Source organism: Erythrolamprus reginae, chromosome 3 (genome assembly GCF_031021105.1).
Source record: "Erythrolamprus reginae isolate rEryReg1 chromosome 3, rEryReg1.hap1, whole genome shotgun sequence".
NCBI lineage: Eukaryota > Metazoa > Chordata > Lepidosauria > Squamata > Dipsadidae > Erythrolamprus > Erythrolamprus reginae.
This window is the reverse complement of record NC_091952.1, coordinates 83,287,908-83,309,251: the sequence shown is the minus strand read 5'-3', so window position 1 is coordinate 83,309,251 and position 21,344 is coordinate 83,287,908. Positions and strand designations below refer to the sequence as shown.

General features: G+C 38.9%; 1 protein-coding gene across 8 annotated transcripts in view; it reads right to left on the bottom strand.

Moving 5' to 3' along the window:
- Positions 1 to 21,344, bottom strand: part of PATJ (PATJ crumbs cell polarity complex component) — a 206,103-nt gene that overhangs the window by 66,920 nt on the left and 117,839 nt on the right. For all 8 annotated transcript variants that reach the window (XM_070746039.1, XM_070746046.1, XM_070746045.1 and 5 more), the window contains 2 exons: positions 9,643 to 9,839; positions 1,256 to 1,347 (listed from right to left, as the gene is read on the bottom strand). In XM_070746039.1, the coding sequence (XP_070602140.1) occupies positions 1,256 to 1,347; positions 9,643 to 9,839 (289 nt within the window). The remainder of the gene's footprint in view (positions 1 to 1,255; positions 1,348 to 9,642; positions 9,840 to 21,344) is intronic.

Here is a 21,344-nt window from a genome sequence, read left to right as displayed (position 1 = left end):
CAAACAACTTAACACTTCATAGTTTCAAAAATAGAGAGGGTAAATCCAGCTGTTTACTTATTTCTCCATCACAAAAGCTTTTTTTGAGAATCCCCTTTTGAAGACAGCCAAGTCCACATTTTGGACAGAGTGGACAGCTGGCTTGACAGAGGGGTCAAAGAAGCTATCTTTGAGAAAATATTATTTTACTGAGAAAATATTATTTTACCTGAAAAAATATTATTTTACTGAAAGAGTAGTAGATGTTTGGAACAAACCTCCAGCAGATGTGGTTGGTAAATCCACACTAACTGAATTTAAACATGCCTGGGATAAACATATTTCCATCCTAAGATAAAATACAGGAAATAGTAGAAGGGAAGACTAGATGGACTATGAGGTCTCTTTCTGCCATAAATCTTCTATGTTTCTAACTCTGTCAACATTAAATAGCCATCTCTCAATAGAAGGGGAACGATACAACACCATCTATCTCTAGTCCAGAACACAGTCCTCTTAATAATTCCAAGAAAGCTCCACACCCATTTACATTATTCAGGTGATCCTGATGTCACTGATAAACTTCCAGGTGGCCTCAACAACTCACTAAAACATGAGTGTTAAACTCCGGCATATTGCCATCACATGACATTTCACGACTTTCTCCCCTTCACGGAGCTGGGGTGGGCATAGCCTGTGCGTGATGCATTCGGTCCATGGGCCGCCAGTTTGACATCCCTGCGCTAAAAGAATGCAATTGACCAGCTGTCTGCAAGGAATGTAAATCCTCCCATTCCCCATCCACTCAGAGCTGAAGAAATTTCTTAGGTGAGAACAAAATGTCTTCAAAGGAAAACACGAAAGTCCAGTTGCCTCCTGAAAAAGCACCTTTGGGATGTATGGACATGTTATATTCCTTTACTACAATTGGCCTAAACACATTATTAACCACAGTTATTCTTCCTCTACTTTTTCTTCTTTTCTAAAGTACAGCTGCATGATGAAGAATTATTCAAATTCAAAAGCTTGACTGTACAATCTTCAATTAGCCTAATGAAGTTACTGCCTCAAATGAATTTCTGACTTTTTTCTCTGCATACCTAATGTGACAGCCTTCACTTTTGGTACAAAATATACAAAACATTTAAATATTTTGCCCTTGACTAAGCATTTTAGCAGTTTTTAGTTTTATGACAATACTGAATTTTTTATTTCTCACTTTCCAGTTCAGGCCATTAATTCTTGACCTCATCAGCCCAATGATTATCGTTCTTACCGTATAAATACCAGTTTGACCTTTGATGGTGCCGTCTTAATTATTGCAGAAGCATTCTGGTGACTTCTCCCGTATAAAATCTGGTTATTTATCTGTTTTGTAAAGAACATTTAGCACAGTTACCAATTAAAAAGAAACAAAAGGTCTACTATTACTTTGTAATTTTATTACATTGGATAACTCCCCCTCCCTTTTGCTAAATCTTATTTTGAGTTACAGCCAAAAATAAAGAAAAGCAAAAGGGCAAAGTGGATTAAGAGACTGTAATTTCTTCCTTGAAAAATAGGATGTTTCTGGGTTTTTTTAAAAAAACATTGCATTAGCCAATCATATGAATAATGCTGATAATCAACAGGAAATAATTATGTCATTGCTATAATTCGGGGAGTAAGATTGATTGCATCAACATAATTTGGGGCATATGCCACTTCAAACAATATTACTGAATGTATTAGAAATGCTGCAGAATAAAGGAGATTTAAATCTCCAATCCAGGAACCTATTATATTAAGTCAAGCCATACTATGAGTTTTATCTTAGTTTACCACTTTCCTTCGTAAAGTTGCAGATCAGCATTACAGAAGAGATGTAAGCACACCAGCAGTTTTATTAAGACAATGCGTAAAATACACAAAAGCCAAAAAATAGTTCAGGCTAATCTTTTTCAAAGCATCTGCTTAGAAATTTGGAATCACGGCAAAATTCCATGCAAAGCAAGTTTTAACTTTTAGGTATGTCTTTGCAAACACTCACAGGTATGTTAGCAGCTTTTAAAAAATCTATTTCTTGTATAATTACATTTCTGAGAGAGAGAAAGAGAGAGCATGCACAAATTTTAATGGCCCTATTCACATGCAAGATGTGTATGTGCATCTTATGCATCTTATGACACTGTCAAGATTAATAAACGTATTGAGATGCTAGTTTCTACAAAGATGGCTTTATACATCTTGAGCAAGATTTTGCTTCTGTGCATGCGCAGCAAGCAAAATCTTGGGCGGGAACATATGTGCGTGTGAGATTTTGGCAATTTTGCATCTGCGCATACACGTCAAAATCTGGCACGCGGTAATAGTGTTCAGTTGGAAGGATGCGACAAAATGGACAATGCAAAATTGGTACTGGTACATGGTGGATCATATTCGATTTGAGATTATGGATAAAAGGATGAATTTGGTTAATGAAACTGATTTGCGACAACTGATGGGACAATGGGACAAGGTAAAACGATACATGGTGAGCAGAATCCAAGACCAAGCTACAAGGAATAAATTGGAATCACTTTATAATATGTAAATAGATATATTGCTCTTGAGTTAAAATGCGGAGAGGGGCGGCATACAAATCTAAATAAATAAATAAATAAATGAATGAATGAATATATAAGAAACACCCCCGATTTGGTGGTGGGGTGTGAATGTTTGTTTGGTGGTGGGCACCACTCACAGAGCACTTGTTATATGTTGTGTGTGCGTGTTCATATTTTATAAAATAAAATATAAACTAAAAATTAAAAGGAACTATGAAAACAAAAACTTATACGTGCAAGCATCCCCTTAGGAGATGTAGCTTATCTAGATTATCTAGGTCCTCAACACTCTGGATTCAGGCCCGGCTACAGCATGGAAACTGCTTTGGTCGCGTTGATGGATGATCTCTGGCGGGCCCGGGACAGGGGCTTGTCCTCTGTCCTGGTGCTCCTTGACCTCTCAGCGGCTTTCGATACCATCGACCATGGTATCCTTCTGCACCGGCTGGAGGGGTTGGGAGTGGGAGGCACTGTTCTCCAGTGGTTCTCCTCCTACCTCTCCGGTCGGTCGCAGTCGGTGTTAGTGGGGGGTCAGAGGTCGACCTCAAGGTCTCTCCCTTGTGATGTGCCTCAGGGGTCGGTCCTCTCCCCCCCGCTATTTAATATCTACATGAAACCGCTGGGCAAGATCATCCAAGGACATGGGGTGAGGTATCATCAATATGCCGATGATACCCAGTTATACATCTCCACCCCATGTCCAGTCAACGAAGCAGTGGAAGTGATGTGCCGGTGCCTGGAGGCTGTTGGGGCCTGGATGGGTGTCAACAAACTCAAACTCAATCCAGACAAGACGGAGTGGCTGTGGGTCTTGCCTCCCAAGGACAATTCTATCTGTCCATCCATTACCCTGGGGGGGGAACTATTGACCCCCTCAGAGAGGGTCCGCAACTTGGGCGTCCTCCTCGATCCACAGCTCACATTAGAGAAACATCTTTCAGCTGTGGCGAAGGGGGCGTTTGCCCAGGTTCGCCTGGTGCGCCAGTTGCGGCCCTATTTGGACCGGGAGTCATTGCTCACAGTCACTCATGCCCTCATCACCTCGAGGCTCGACTACTGTAACGCTCTCTACATGGGGCTACCTTTGAAAAGTGTTCGGAAACTTCAGATCGTGCAGAATGCAGCTGCGAGAGCAGTCATGGGCCTACCCAGGTATGCCCATATTACTCCAACACTCCGCAGTCTGCATTGGTTGCCGATCAGTTTCGGGTCACAATTCAAAGTGTTGGTTATGACCTATAAAGCCCTTCATGGCACCGGACCAGAATACCTTCGGGACCGCCTTCTGCCGCACGAATCCCAGCGACCGGTTCGGTCCCACAGAGTTGGCCTTCTTCGGGTCCTGTCGACTAAACAATGTCGTCTGGCGGGACCCAGGGGAAGAGCCTTCTCTGTGGCGGCTCCAACCCTCTGGAACCAGCTCCCCTCTGAGATTAGGACTGCCCCCACCCTCCTTGCCTTTCGCAAACTCCTTAAAACCCACCTCTGCTGTCAGGCATGGGGGAACTGAAACATCTCCCCCTTGCCCATATTGTTTTGGTGTTGGATTGATTGTGAGCTTGTTTTTTAATATTCTGGGGATGTTTTATGAATTTTTTAGCTTAAAATTGTAATTGGATTGGTGGGTATTGGATTTGTTACTATGTACTGTGTCGCCATTGTTGTGAGCCGCCCCGAGTCTGCGGAGAGGGGCGGCATATAAATCCAATAAATCTAATCTAATCTAGTTTACTGCGCATGCACAGAAGCAAAATCTCACTTGGGTGCGCACACACGTCGGGGATGTGAAGCTGCACGTGCAGCTCAATTTTTTTCTGCCAATGCGGTATCCTGATCCATACTAGTAGCAACCCACTACTGCTAGAAATGTTGGGGAAATGTGTTAAAAATTAATTGGGAAGTAATTTAAAAATAAATAATTGATGAAAGTGGGGAATTACATAAAATCAATTGCTGGATACACTGCATACATTCTTGTAAAGGTGACTCTTTTTAAAACTTCTTTCTAAGCTCTAAGTTGTGCCTTTTCAAATGTAAGCAAAAATCATTTCACTGAAATTCTCCCATGTACCTATGCCAAAGATATAAGCCAGGGTTGTCAAACTCGTGGCATCACATTGTTGTGACATGACGTATTGTGACTTTCCCCCCCTTTCCTAAACTGGGGTGGGCACGTGGCCAGCACATGATGCATCTGTCCCGTGGGCCACGAGTTTGACGCCCCTGGTATAAGTGAAACATGCTGTTCATTTTCAACAGCCAAACCTGATGTCACAGATTTTCACATTAAGCAACTGCAAACTCTCAGGTCTAGATTTAATCAAACATAGGTAGTCCTCAACGTACGACCAGAGTTGACCCCAGATTTATGTTGCTAAGTGAGAAATTTATTAAGTGAGTTTTGCCCCATTTTATTACTTTTCTTGCCACATTTGTTCAATGAATCACTGTATTTGTTAAATTAGTGGCATGGTTGTTAATTGAATCTGGTTTTCCCATTGACTTTGCTTGTCAGAAGGCTGAAAAGAGGGTCATACGATTCCCAGAAGACTGCAACAATCATAAACATGAGCCAGTTGCCAAGTGTCTGAATTTTGATCACATCACCAGGGAGATACTGTAATGGTTGTAAGTGTGAAAACTGGTCATAACTCCTTTTTCGCAGTGTTGTTGTTGTAACTTTGATCTGTCACTAAATGAATTGTTGTTTGTCGAGGACTACGTGAAATGTTTCCAATGAAAAGTCAGGAAGTTTGATCTTTATTGGCAGGATGCAAAGCTACTTTATTACTAATTTTATAAACTGTGACTAGAGTCCCTAAAACATAAACACACACACACACAGAGAGAGAGAGAGAGAGAGAGAGAGAGAGAGAGCATGTGGTAGTTTCTTCTGAAAAAATTAAAGATCAAGTACTCTGACATTTCTTGCAGGCTTCATGGAAGAATTAACTATTGTTTAATCTATTACAAAATCTACTGATTTAGAGGCAAATGAAACACAGGTAAATAGCAAAGTTCAACAGGAAACAAAATAAATGAATGAAAGAGTGGCCAAATTATGAACAAAAATTAAGAACATTATTTAACCTAGACAGCTCCAATTGTAAGCAACAATTTTAGAGCAGATGGCATCATAAATATTTCGCTGAAGGGGGATGTGGCATGTAAGATAATGAAAACTAATAGGGGAAATTTAAGGCAGAGGATGTTTCCTGAAGCAAGCTCTATTAGTCTGAAAAATTATTTCCTACTAAACTGTTTGCTTTGCTTTTCTAAAACTACTTAGCTTAAAATTGGCACTCAAGGTTAACTCTTGATTTCTGACTATTTTGGTCTTATGTTTTTCAAGAATGTTTACATTTCATTAATATTACTTTTATCCTCTGGAGAAAATTTAAGCAAGAATTAATATTCTGTCCTCTAAAACTAATCTTATAAATGCTTGGTAAAAGAAAGAGTGGTTTCCTCTTGCAGGGTGCTTCCCTTTGGTGAGTGCTGAGATGGGGCGAGAAGGGTCTGGTGGGCCTGGCCTCTCCCCAGCTGGCAACAGACACTTACTTACTTACTTACTTACTTACTTACTTACTTACTTACTTACTTACTTACTACTTACTTACTTACTTACTTACTTACTTACTACTTACTTACTTACTTACTTACTTACTACTTACTTACTTACTACTTACTTACTTACTTACTTACTACTTACTTACTTACTTACTAACTTACTTACTTACTTACTTACTACTTACGTAAGTAAGTAAGTAAGTAAGTAAGTAAGTAAGTAAGTAAGTAAGTAAGTAAGTAAGTATTGGTAGTATACAAAGAAATAACACTGAAATACAAAGAAATAACCACTGTAATCAATGTATCTTTACCACCTTGGTGGACTTGTGAAAGTGCTAAAAAATACTGGGACCAAATATGTTTCTTCATCCAGAAGATGCTGAAAATCGATGTGCAATTAAAACCAGAGGGGGTTTTTGGGGGGCACATTGATTGAAAGGAAACATAGGACATTGCTCTTAGTGTGACAACAGCAGCAAGACTTTTATATGTACAAAGGTGGAAATTTATGCAAAATCCTATAATGGAAGAATGGATTGTGATATGGAGTGGAGTAACATGGCAAAATTGATCACTTTGATGAAAAGCAAAAATTTTCTTGTTTTCTTTTTATTTGGAAACTACTTTTGGATTTATTGCTCACAAAGTATAGAAACCCTGATTTGCTGGTTTGAAACTAGATCTGTTTTAATTATAGAAATATCCTCTAATGTCATTTCTTTTCACATTGTTATGCATGATCTACATGTTTTGTATGCCTTTAATTGTTGTTTAAACTTATAGTAAGAGGCAAAGGTATTATATATCTGTACACGCACTGAAAAAAAGTTGGAATTTACTCTTTTTCTATATCTTTTTTATAGTTCTTTTCTTTTCCTGTTAACACCTTTCCCCGTTATTTTGTAGTTTATTCATTTTGGAAATTTAATAAAGATATATTTTTAATTAAAATGCAATGTGTCTTGGCATACCTATATATGTCAGTATGGTCTAATCTATTACCCTTCAGATCTTTTGCATTTCAGCATAGGTCTACCAGATCTGCCCAAGCAGAAATCCAATTTTTAATATCTTTTTGCTGCTGTCTGATAGTTGTCAAGATGCATTAGATCTACTTCAGCTCCCGTTATCCATCAGCTCTCATTAATTTTAGGCGACACGATCAACATATGCCGAGGCTCCACAGGGAGATTACAATACACGTGAATAAGACAGTTCTATATGATTGCTCCACAGGTCACATAGTTGAAATCACACTGAAAGCCAGAAATTTCCATAAATGTTGAGTGTTTTTCTGAGTTTGAATTCTTTTTCTGTTGGGAGAAAGTGTGCTCTTAAAAAAAAGCCCTGCATCTTTTTTTTATCCAGTGCTTTCAAAGAACCTTCCTTTTTATCTTATTAATGCTTGTCAGACTAGCATTGTCCCCACATAGCAGATGAGCAATTGAAAGTGAGAGTGAATAATAGCTTGCCTATCTGAACAAAAAGGAAGAGGTTGCTGAAATGTATGGAAGGGTCAGAGCTCGGTAGACGCATACAGGAATATATTTGGTAGAAAGTTAAATAGCAAAGCTGTAAAAGAATGGAGGCCTATTGAGAATACAAACTACGTCCATGAATAATGTGACAAGATATAGGGCAGTTTTGTATGTTCTTATCCCTGTACTTTTTGGATTAGTTAGAGTACACTTTCCTACAATTCTTATTGTAAACATGCCTTTTGAAGCCCCACTAAAACAACAGGTCTGAATTTAAAATAAATCTTGGGGCAACACTTTCTTCCTGAGCCTGCAATATCTACATCATGAGCTAGCTGTACAAATACTAACTTAGCTAACTATTTACTGTTTTTATAAGATTACCAGAAGTAGGTTTCTCTAAGCTGTTTCCTATTACTTTTAAATACCTTTATGTAGTGAAGGGCTGGAAAAATTTTACTACCACACTGTGGTGTGGCTTATTGTGTGGGTGTGGCTTGCTGGCCATGTGACCGGGTAGGACTGGCTTGACAATCATGTGACTGGGGGTGGCTTAAAGGTCATGTGACTGGGTGGGAGTGGCTTGCCGACCAAGATAAGTTTTCAAATAGGTGCTTGGACTGTTTTTCAGTTGATTAAGTCACATTATTTGAATAGCCACAAAAAGGACAAATGATATTTGTTGAGGAGCACAGTAACATTTGTACTGAACCCACAAGATTCAGTATGATAACAGGTTAGGCAAGTAGTTCAATTTTTTTAAATTGCTATAAAAGTTCAGTTCTAGGTAATGATTAAAATGATTAAAGCATTTATGGTTAAAACCATACTATTTAATTATTTCCTATTTTGAAAGTATTTAAGGACCATGCTAAGGTACTAGGAGAAGGAAGTACAATAAAAAAACCTATTAAGTATTCAATAAATAGTGAATAAACCTACTACCCTCACTGTGTACCCTCCCCCAATGGGAGCAACAGCCCATTACTGCTTTATGACATGGATCCAGGCTACCTGAAGAACTATCTCCCCTCCAATGGGATTCTCCCACTTCACTCATTTCAGCAGTGGAGCATTTTGCAGGTCCCGTAAATTGAGGAATTGCAGCTGGCAGCGTCCAGGGAAAGAGTCTTTTCTGCTGTGATTCCTGTCCTCTGCAGCATTTGTGCCCCCTAAGGGAAAATCTGCCCTCATTCTCTTTGCCTTCTGAAAGGGCCTGAAAACCTGACTCTGTCAACTGGCTTGGAGGATAATGGTGGCTTCCCATTGTGGAGGTGACTAGTAAAGTAGATAAGATCTTATTTCTGTTCTGTTTACAGGCTGTTCTTTTTATCTAATTTATTGTTAATGTTAATGTTTAAATCTCTTTTGGAAGGTTATCTCATTATTTTGATCACCAACTCAACTGGAAAGGCACAAAAGTCTTTAGACTTTATGTAATTTGTTGTTAATGTTAATGTTTTAATTTAATGCTTAATGTTTTAATATATCTAACTTTTCAGCTATCTGTATTGTTCCTGTAAACCACCCAGAGTTGCTTGATAGTGACACAAGAGACGTATAAATTTAATAAATAATAAGTTCTAAAATGGATCACTCTAAAATAACTGAGCACAGAATGCACCTGCAGCTTTTAATACTAGCCCAATAGAATGAAGAAAGGTATATAGAACAAATATCCCAAATAAAAGATATTCACCAAATGGAATTGCTACACTCCACACAGCATTGCTTTATGGGACAGAGAATACCTCCAAGTAGATGTTTCTATGTCCACAAAACTGGGCAACATATTCAAATAATAACAATCTTGTCTAAAAGCATCAGGAACACTTTAATTAGTCTGAAGTCTAGATTGAGACATAAAAATTGATCTGGTTTTTGGACAAAGGAAAAAAGTTGAAGGTGAGCTGCTTATAACTTCCCTTCATATAGCAACTCCCACCATTATTTTTTGTTGACAGTTCTCTTAAACAACAGTTTTTCACCATGTAAAACCATTTGGTTAGCCTTATATGATCAAAAATTACCTCTAAAAGTTCATCTCCAATATGCATTCTTCCATCTTTTCCAGCAGGGCCATCTGGACTAATCCCCACAACAAAAATGCTCATGTGGGATCTATCCTTGTTGCCTGCAAGGCTGAGTCCAAGTCCATTCTTATCTTTTTCAAGTTCAATAATGTGCAATTCTCCAGGAAGTTCTGCATATCTTTGTCTGATTTTCTCTAAAAAGAGAAGAGAGAGAAATATATAATACAAATAGGAAAGCGTAACATAACCAAAAAGGGTATCATATGCACAGGACCGCCATCAGGAATTTTGGGGCCCCATACAGCCTAAGTGTCTGCCCCCTCCCATTTTAAAACTACTTTATTTTGCGACATACCAATTATGTATTAAATTTACCTTTAAAAAAAAAATTAAACCCTGCCACTACAACAAGGTACACTTGTTTGACAGATTAATAATATGTTAATAACGCAGAAAATATATTCAAGTGACATCAACATATTACATACATATAAATAAATAACCAGAACAGTGCAAATACACCAAATTAACAAAATATTATTAATTTTGCCATCAACAATATTAAAAGCAGCAATAAGATGGCACAAAGGATAAAGACAAAATACTCCTGCATCACACTAGAAAAATATTTGTTTTCACAATACTGTAATACCAATAAATAACAGGTAACCAGAAGATAAATTATACGCAATAATGTTTAAAACTATAGTAAACTCCACCATAGGTGTAAAAAGCACAGTGCAAGAAAAAAGAAGAGAAAGAGGAGGGAAGAGCAAAAAACCCTTCTCCTCATTAACCTCTCCACCTATCTCCTTATAGCATTTTCCAAAGTTTGCAAAATTTTAAAATTGCTTTATAAAAAAGAACATACCCTCATGTATCATCAAATCCACATTATGAAGCAAATGTGCAAAAAATCCAAGATTTTTTCTCATACATGTACCTGCTATTGAGTTCCATAACTTAATATATTTAAGCTTTTAAATGTCTCTTAACAAATAGCATGTCCATGGCTCTAAGAGCAACACCTTTTTTCCCTCTTTATTCTTTCTTCTTTTCCTAGGATGTTATCATATCTATTAAACATATGGTGAGATATTACTGTGTATGCATTTAATATAATTTAGAATGTGAAATTTAAAATACCAAACTCCCACTTCAGATCCCGCTGCACAAGTCTCAAAATATGATGTGGTTTTTTGTTTTTTGAAAATCCTTAATCCTTAGCTCTACACAGCTTCTCCTTTGCATATTCAAATCTTCCTATTTCCCAGAATGCTTGCTTCTCGAATCCAGGATGGTGTTTGTTCTTGAATCTAAAATGGCGTGATGGCTCCAAAAAACATGTCAACTCCAAAGCAACACATCTTTTCCTCACACTTAGAAGGGAACAATTTTGAAAAAAACCTAACACCATAACCAAAATGTATACCAAATTAAGTCTGATTCAAACTTCATTTTTAACAGCTATGAAGCTCTTCAGGCAGAATAGAGAAAATTAGGCATTTTTGCTGACGTGCTCTTGCCTGCTCCCGATTATAACAATTTTGCAACTTAATCCAAGCTTCCTTAGCACTCTCGCCGGGCCCCCCCTCATTTTTCAATTTGGCCGGGCCCGTGATGCCTGTACCGGTAATACTGCCCTATCGGCGGCCCTGCATATGCAGAATCCTACCTATCCAGAATACCGTCAAAGAAGAGAGAGAAATATACAATACGAATAGGAAAGCGTATTCTATGTAACATAACCAAGAAGGGTATCATATGCAGAATCCTGCCTATTTTAATCAATCTTTTTGGAAGGTTATCTCATTATTTTGATCACCAACTCAATTGGAAAGGTACAAAAAATAAAAATAAAATAAAGCGAATAAAAACTTCATTCTCTACATATCAGTTCAACTGTAGTTAAATCGGCACTATTGTTATTGAAGAGAGAAAAAATTCAGGGAGTAGAAGAAATGCCAAAACAATTTTAGGGAAACAAATTTAAAAGCAAGGTAAATGTGGAAAGCAAGTAGATATCCAAGAGAAGCAACACACTTAGCAACCTTAGAAAGCTAAGACACAGAGAGAGAAACAATTTAAAAAAGATTGCTTGGCTGCAGCCTCAACAGGGATTTTCATACCCATGGCATTTAAGCACCTTAACACCTTTAAGCAACCTGAATTTCTGCCAAGTGTTGCTTGGATGGAGCATCAGTTCAGTATAAGCAATATACAGTATTAATTTAAAGAATGACACAAGACCACAAAATCAGGCTGCAGATTTTATCAGCGTCTGTCATGACTTCATTGGAGAAATGACTCCTCAGAGTAAGAAAACAGCTCCAATAAATTGACAGGCCAGGTCTTAATAGAATATCTGGACCAGAATGAGCCCCATTAAATCAGGATTTTTATCCCGTGCAGTCTATGTAAGATAAGATACGATAAATAAGATAACCTTTATTGTCATTTTTCTGTTTGCACAATGACATACATTAAAATGAAATTCCAATGCCTGCTCTCAAAAGAATCGTATATATTTAATTCATCATTAAAAGACACAAGTGTTGTTCCTGCATCAATTCAGAAAGTTTAAAACGTATCAGGAAAGACTTAATGAACTCAATCTGTATAGTCTGGAGGACAGAAGGAAAAGGGGGGACATGATCGAAACATTTAAATATGTTAAAGAGTTAAATAAGGTCCAGGAGGGAAGTGTTTTTAATAGGAAAGTGAACACAAGAACAAGGGGACACAATCTGAAGTTAGTTGGGGGAAAGATCAAAAACAACATGAGAAAATATTATTTTACTGAAAGAGTAGTAGATCCTTGGAACAAACTTCCAGCAGACGTGGTAGATAAATATACAGTAACTGAATTTAAACATGCCTGGGATAAACATATATCCATTGTAAGATAAAATACAGAAAATAGTATAAGGTCTGCCATCAGACTTCTATGTTTCTATGTTTCTAGATTGCCCAAGAAACTGCTGACACAGTTCTACAGAGTAATTATTGAATCTGTTATCTGTACCTCAATAATTGTTGGATCTGGCACAGTAACCAAACAGGACAGGTTCAATTCCTCCTGCATACATGCAGGGTGCCAAAAAATCCATTTTTTAAAAAAGTAAAAAACAAGGTAATGACTGCATGTACAGTGCCAGAAACTCGGCTTCTGCACATGCTCAGAAGGGGAGGAAATTGAAAAAAATCCCAAAAAAAGATGGCGGCACCCACAGACCAGCACCAACGTCATAATGACATCACCAGCAGGTCATTACTGGTTCAGGTGAACCAGTCTGAACCCATCCCTAGTTTGGATTGCAGAAAAAAAATAGTTGCAACCAGTCTTCCTTTCACTGAGGGTTTGTACACTGCACGAATCAAAAAGAGGGCTGAGAAAATATCTACAGAACATTCACATCCTGGACATAATCTATTTCAACTACTCTCCTTAGGACATTGCTATAGAGCCCAAATAACTGAACATTAAGATATTTTTCTCTCCCCCCACCCTAATGTTATACTCTGCCGAACATTTAATTCCCACAGCACTGTCTTATTTCTCATCAATTCCCATCTTTCCTACTATCTTCCCCTATTGGTTTCTTGTTATTAATTGTTTATCAATTGTTTGTAACTTATGATTAATGATTATAACTATGATTTATGGCCTATTACTTATTGTTTATACATACACTGTGAGCTTATGCACCGAAGACAAATTTCTTGTGTGTCTGTTCACATTTGGCCAATAAAATTTTTCTATTCTATTCTAGAAACATAGAAACATGACTGACGGCAGAAAAAGACCTCATGGCCCATCTAGTCTGCTCTTATACTCTTTCCTGTATTTTATCTTACAAGGGATATATGTTTATCCCAGGCATGTTTAAATTCAGTTACTGTGGATTTACCAACCACGTCTGCTGGAAGTTTGTTCCAAGGATCTACTACTCTTTCAGTAAAATAATATTTTCTCATGTTGCTTTTGATCTTTCCCCCAACTAACTTCAGATTTCTTGTTCTTGTGTTCACTTTCCTACTAAAAACACTTCCCTCCTGAAACTTATTTAACCCTTTAACATATTTAAATGTTTCGATCATGTCCCTCCTTTTCCTTCTGTCCTCCAGACTATACAGATTGAGTTCATTAAGTCTTTCCTGATACGTTTTATGCTTAAGACCTTCCACCATTCTTGCAGCCCGTCTTTGGACCCGTTCAATTTTGTCAATATCTTTTTATAGGTGAGGTCTCCAGAACTGAACACAGTATTTCAAATGTGGTCTCATCAGCGCTCTATATAAGGGGATCCCAATCTCCCAATCTATTCTATTCTATTCTATTCTGCCCCACCCATCCCTGTCCCTATTCCTCTACTCCACTCTACTCTACTCTATTCATATGCACATATACAGCACACTCACGCACATAACAATAGTCCATTTTGAATACACAGCAGGAAATCAGCAATGATCAGCAATGTTGCCAGATTCAGTATTAGATTTGAAATGGAAACTAAGTAAGCTAAGTAACCAAGATCCTGAAACTAGATCAGGCATAATAAGTACCAACTAAATAAGAACAGGAAAGTTACATCTTCTAATATAAAAGTATCTCTTGTTGATGGAAACAATGTCTAACACATTCAGCCCTGTGTATTTGGATGCTAATCTAGGACCAGTTATAGTTATGGGTTTTATTGCTGAGACCCACCAAGAATCACCCCTCCCTCCCTCTCTATGTGTAAATCATATACAGATTATACATATATAGTTTAATCTACCATTCCATATAAAAGATAATGTTATCTACAAATAACATTAAAATAAAAATAAATGTTTTTATAGAAACAGTAAAGTACAATCTGAGAGCAGAGAAACAATTAAATAAAATTATAAATAATGCTGTAGGAGAAGGCACTCAAAATACAAAACTAAAGGCACTTCTACACAAGGATTCTATATCTGTCTGAAATCAGCTCTGGGCTTCTGTGATTTCTAAGTGAGGCCTGTGTTCAACAGTGGAACTAATTTGTATCTAGCTCTCTTGCAGTGAATGGGAAATAGCAGTAAAATGAATCTTTTTTTTTTAAAAAAGCTACCACCTTATGCATAACTAAAGTCGGTAGATTTAAGTAGAATTGAACCTATTTGGTACTTGGAAATGATACCAATAAGAAATTCAAGGGCTATTCTGTCTACTGGGGAGTTAAAAGGAGACAAAACTTTCTAGTAAAAGGCAATTTTTGGGCGACCACATATCCATTAAAACATCAAATAGACATGGAGCTCAAGAGCTAAGCTCAATTTGAAAGAGACTTTAGCTATATGTTCCTATGCAGCTTATGGGGAACCCATTTTTCCATTTGTAGAAACCCAGAAAATGGTCTTCAAGTGATTGTTCTGCTTTTCTTCATATAGCCTCATATATGACTAAACAATTGGACATAACAGGAAGTAAAGGAAGCCAACAGCCACAATGCATTACAGTATATCCCTTTAAATCAGAGGTCTTCAAACTTGTCAACTTTAAGATTTGTGGACTTCAACTCCCAGAATTCTCCAGCCAGCAAAAGCTGGCTGGAGAATTCTGGGAGTTGAAGTCCACAAGTCTTAAAGTCGACAAGTTTGAAGACCTCTGCTTTAAATACAGGAGGCTTTTGTTAGTGCAGACAAGAGCTATAGCATAGTTATGAAAGGTGGTCCTTGGGAATCAAGCAACCATTATCAAGATGACTTCAAGCAGTACCACTCAAAACATAAGGGCAGGGGGGATTATTCAAATTAATAAACTGAATCCAGTTAAAGAATCCAATTAATTTTAGCAGATGTCATCTGAGATCCTATCAACAGAAACAGCAACTATTTCTTAGCCTTAAGATATAGTCAAGACTGATTACAGCATGTCTGAGGGCCATTTCAAAGATACATTGAAAGATTGCAATGAACAATACTGTGGTATTCTGTCACTCCTTAGCAGAATATCTCCCACACATGTTTAACGCTGTTCCATTAAAATAATTAGCCAATAAATCCACAAAGCAGGATGTGCATTTCACTTTAGAGTTCAAATATTCTATTGAGTCAGTGGAATCAAGATGTCCTTTTCAAATCAAATTCTTTCATGAGTATATTTTAAAACTGAAAATGCAAGTTGTTAACTAGCTGTTACTTCTATTCTATCTGGAAACACAACCAGGTCCTGTCTATAGGAGACCTGGACACTCTAGGAAATAATTTATCCTTTTTAGTAATGTCTTTGCCATTTTGGAACTATTTTTCTATTCTCCTAAACTTTATTTATGGTATCGCCCACACTATATCTAATCAAGACATACATTCAACTACTATTTCAAATAAATCCTCTTTCAAGAGTGAGCCCAAAAGATAAGTTGCTATTTCATGGAAAATCCAAATGCAAACATGTTTACCATATCAATTTATAATAATAATAATTAATATTATTTATTACTATATAAACTATTGTTTTATATTCTGCTTGGTCATCCCGCTAATAAATGAGTCCATATTCATATTTCAAATGGATTTGTATTTATAAATACTGAAAAAAAGCAGAACACTTTCCATGCTACCATTTCCCTACTAAATGATGATGGTATGAACAGTTAAAATGCACTGTCAACATTAAAAAAAAATCACAGGAATGACATTGCTAAAAAGCATCATGCATCTATGTAATATTTCATTTATGTAAAATAAAACCTTTTGAATGGGAAGAAAAAATGTAATAGGTAAACATTTAAGGGAATGTTCAAAGATATAACTGGCTATATTTTACATCCACAAAATCAAGTATGAATAAATCTACAAATACTTAACAATGCTATTTTCCTATTGAACTGACTGAAATTCAAACTACAGTGATACCTCGTCTTACGAACCCCTCGTTCATCCCCCCAGGGACTTCGTCTGTGGTTTTCTTTCATTCTGAGAGCCAGGGTTTCTTAGGGGAGGGTCAGAGAAGCAATTAGCTGCCCTCCTGGGCTGGGGGTGCCGAAAGGGGTGACTCCCTCCCCCAGCTGGACATCCTCCCAAGTGCTTCATCTGTGGTGGCTTCCCTCTCTTTCAACCACCCCTCCCCCTGGCTTGACTTTCCTTCTGAGTTTTCTTTCGTTCTGAGAGCCGGGGTTTCTTAGGGGAGGGTCAGAGAAGCAGGGAGCCACCCTCCTGGGCTTGGGGGTGCTGAGAGAGGTGATTCCTTCCCCCAGCTGGACATCCTCCCAAGGGCTTCGTTGGCCTCTCTCTCAGTTCCCCTCCCTCCCCACCCGGCTAGCTTGACTTTTCTTCAGAGAGCCGGCAGCCGGGAACGGAGCATGGGTCCTGGCTTCAGGGTTTCCTGAAGGGTGGGTTCACCCATGAGGCTCCCTCCGGGCAGCCTGCGCTGTCTTTCCCCCCTCCTCCACCCCCCCCTCCTCACAAGGATCCGAATGCTGGCAGTAATGAGGCAAAAGGGATGAGTTTTGGGATTGAACGCATGATTTGCTTTTACATTGATTCCCATGGGAAACATTGTTTTGTCTTATCAACTTTTCACCTTACGAACCTGGTCACGGAACGAATTAAGTTCGTAAGACAAGGTACCGCTGTTCTTGGATAAGGAGCAAAATGTTTCAAACAAAAATGAAAATTTTGGGGAGGGGGGAATGGGAGGGGGGAACCTCCCATTCTTTTGACCGAAAGGTGGCTGCTGCTGCTACCTGCTGCCTCTTACTTCCCATGCTGAAGGGCTCCCCTCTCCTCTCGCTCATTTGCTTTGTAGCCTTTCCTTCACTGTGCTGACTCCTCGGTTTGGCTGAAGCCAAGTTGATCTGGCCAGGGCAAAGCGCCCCCTTTTGCCTTTCCAGGCCCAGACGCTCCGGGAGGCAAACTCGCGCCGGGTGTATGGGAGGCAGCGCGAGGGAGTCAGCACAGTGAAATGGTTTATTCCTTCTCCAAGCACCCAGAGAAAGGAAGACGCTCCGTTCGCTCTGGACTGCCAAAGCCTCCTTAAGTGCCACCGAAAGGCTCCTCTGGCAGCCCAGAAAAGCCGAGATGGCCGGGATTAAAGGGGAAATGGCAGGAAACTTTGTGCCACTTTCAAATCTCCTGGGAAATTTTTCAAGGCTCGGGTTCTTAAGTAGAAAATGGTTCTTAAGTAGAGGCAAAAAAATCTTGAACACCCGATTCTTATCTAGAAAAGTTCTTAAGTAGAGGTGTTCTTAAGTAGAGGCACCACTATACTGCATAAGGACTCTGTGTCTGTTTGAACGTTGATCTGGACCTCTGTGATTTCAAAATGATGCGTTTGCCTTCTTAATTACCATTAATTCTGCAGCAACTTAGCACTTTCCCCCCCATTTGTGCTAATATGGCACAAAACTATCTGATATTTTCCCAGTGAAATAATTGTTTTAATGGCCTGATTCACATGTAACACTCAGACAGAAATTTTAACCATATTTTGTTGAATATCAAGTTGATGATTATACAGCCCTAAGCCCTAATAGGTGAACTGAAAATAAACAACCTCAATATGGTTGAGCATAGTGTGGGAACCAAGCCAAAGTTTCACTTAACATCACTGTAGAAAAATGTTTTCCCCCCCACTTGCTAAAATTTATGTCCTGCCTTTCTCCTAAGTAAAAAGATTAAGTGCAGTAATGCAAAACTCAATAATAACAAGATATAAAACAAAGAAACATTAGAACTAAATTATGGCATATTTCTGAAACTGATATATACAGTATGTCCAAATTCTAAATCCTATATTGAAACGTTTGGTCCAACCCAAAAGTGTAGACGAAATGGTGGTAAATCAAGAATGGCAATATACATATAGTATGAGCAAGTATAAATTCAGGAAAAGTGGTGGATGGACCCAAGCAAGTTGAATGAAAAATGTCAGCTTCAGACCACTTCTTCACTCACTTTATTGTTGTAAATAATTTTCCTTTAGTGTCCCTAATCTCGTATACAGTGGTCCCTCGATTTGCGCGTTCTCGATTAGCGCGAAACGCTGCAACGCGGTTTTTCAAAAAATATTATTTAAAAAAATAAAATATTAAAAAATAATTTTTTTTTAATTCTGTTCCCTGAATGGAGACCGCCGGCCGCTCAATCGGGCCGGCAGGGAACAGAATGGAGCCTTCCGCGGCGGGGCTGGTAAGGGGGGGAGCCGAGGGGGGAGCCGAGCCCAGCCCCGTGGCATTCGCTTTCCTCCCGCTCGCAGCCGACTGATCGTGGGCTCCTTCGCAACCTCGGAGAGCTTCCTGGTTTTCGTGAGCTTTCATGCCCTGGAAGCTCTCCGAGGTTGCGAAGGAGCCCACAATCAGTCTTGGCTGCGGGTGGGAGGAAGGCGAATCCCCCGTGGGCTCCGTTACATCTTCCGCTGCCAGCCAGGCCATGCTGGCGGCAGCGGAACAATCGCTGGCTGTCAACTTTTCTTTTTAAAAATGGGCAGGAGCTGACTTGCCTCCCCAGTGCTAAAAAGAAAAGTTGACAGCCAGCGCTGCGACTGACGGAATGCTGGCGGGAAGACCAAGGGAAGGTTCCTTCAGCCGCCCAACACCTGATCCGCTCTGCAGCGCGGCAACGGGGAAACCCCATCTTCGGCTCCTCGCTGCTTCCGCGCTGCGGAGCAGATCAGCTGTTGGGCGGCTGAAGGAACTTTCCCTTGGTCTTCCCCGCCGCCCACACGCAAACTCCACCATCTGCGCATGTGCGGCCATGAAAAAAATGGCGCACATGCGCAGATGGTGTTTTTACTTCCGCATCCAGTATAACGCGGAAATCGGTTAGCGCGGGAGGTCTTGGAACGTAACCCCCGCGCTAACCGAGGGATCACTGTATACAAATGTGCACAGAAACATGAAAAGCTGTCACAATAAAATTGATCAATGCCTACCTGAAGGCTGTATAAAGCATTTGAAAGTTATAAATGTTTTGAACACCTTATTGGAAATACAGTTGAAATGATAAAATAAGATTAGAGAGAGATACAGTTTAGAATCACCTTAAGTCCTATTGATGTTAGCATGCCACCTCTATGGATGGCTAAGGTTGGATCCAACCAAAAATAGGCAACCAAATTATAGATGGCTTTCGACTTACAACAGTTCATTCAGCAACCGTTCAAAATTACAATGGCACAGAAAAAAAATTGACTTATCATCGTTTTTCACATTTATGACCTTTATAGTATCCCCATGATCATGTGATTGAAATTTGAACACTTGGCAACTGACTCATATTTATGACGTGTCCTGGGATGACATGATCACCTTTTGCAACCTTCTTATAAGCAAAGTCAAGGAGGAAGCCATCCTAACCTACGCAGGTTTCAAGCTCTGGAGAATCTAGAACACGATACCATGGTCTTTTGAGACTGAAGGATGCCAACGCCGATGATTCACTTAGCAACTGTGGCAAGAAAAATCCTAAAATGGAGCAAACTTGATTAACAAATGTTTCGCTTAGCAACAGAAATATCAGGCTAAGTTATGGTCGTAAGCTGAAGACTACCTATATTCTGTTCTTAGGCTGATAAAATATTTCATTTCGGTATGTATGCTACTAAGGAAGGCATATGGAAAAAACATCTCACACTATCTTGTTGTCTGCTGCATACTTAGAATTTAGAATAACTTTATTGTCACTTTGAATGTACACTAATTAGCATACAGAAATTTAAATGAGATTTCATTGCATACAGCTCTCAAAAGATAACCACCTCCAATTTACACTATATATACACACATGACTAAATGAATAAATTCAAAATTATGCATATACCCACATATGGCTTCCCAAAGTATGCCCATGTTACACCAACACTCTGCCGTCTGCATTGGTTGCCGATCAATTTCCAGTCATAATTCAAAGTGTTGGTCTTGACCTATAAAGCCCTTCATGGCATCGGACCAGAATATCTCCGGGACCGTCTTCTGCCGCATGAATCCCAGCGACCGATTAGGTCCCACAGAGTTGGCCTTCTCAGGGTCCTGTCGACTAAACAATGTCGTTTGGCGGGTCGCAGGGGGAAAAGCCTTCTCTGTGGCGGCCCCGACCCTCTGGAACCAGCTCCCCCCTGAGATTAGAACTGCCTCCACCCTCCTTGCCTTCCGCAAACTCCTTAAAACCCACCTCTGCCGTCAGGCATGGGGGAACTGAAATATCTTCCCCAGGCCTATACTGTTTATGTATGGTATGTTGTGTGCATGTTTTTTATAAACTATGGGTTTTTAGCTTTCTAATTATTGAATTTGTATTATATATTGTTTTCTGTTACTGTTGTGAGCCGGCCCAAGTCTGCGGAGAGGGGCGGCATACAAAATAAATAAATAAATAAATAAATAAATAAATAAATAAATAAATAATAGATAGATAGATAGATAGATAGATAGATAGATAGATAGATAGATAGATAGATAGATAGATAGATAGATAGATAAATAAATAAATAAATAAATAAATAAATAAATAAATAAATAAATAAACAAACAAACAAACAAACAAACAAACAAACAAATAAATAAGACACAGCAAAACAACGCAGTCTATTTCGGATGTGTACATGGCGAGAGAAATGAATCTTGAGTGTTTACCAGATGAATGGCATAGGGAACAAAACTGTTACAGAATTTAGTAGTCCTGCTAGAAATACTTCGAAATCTCCTCCCATAGGGAGCAATAGAAACAGACCA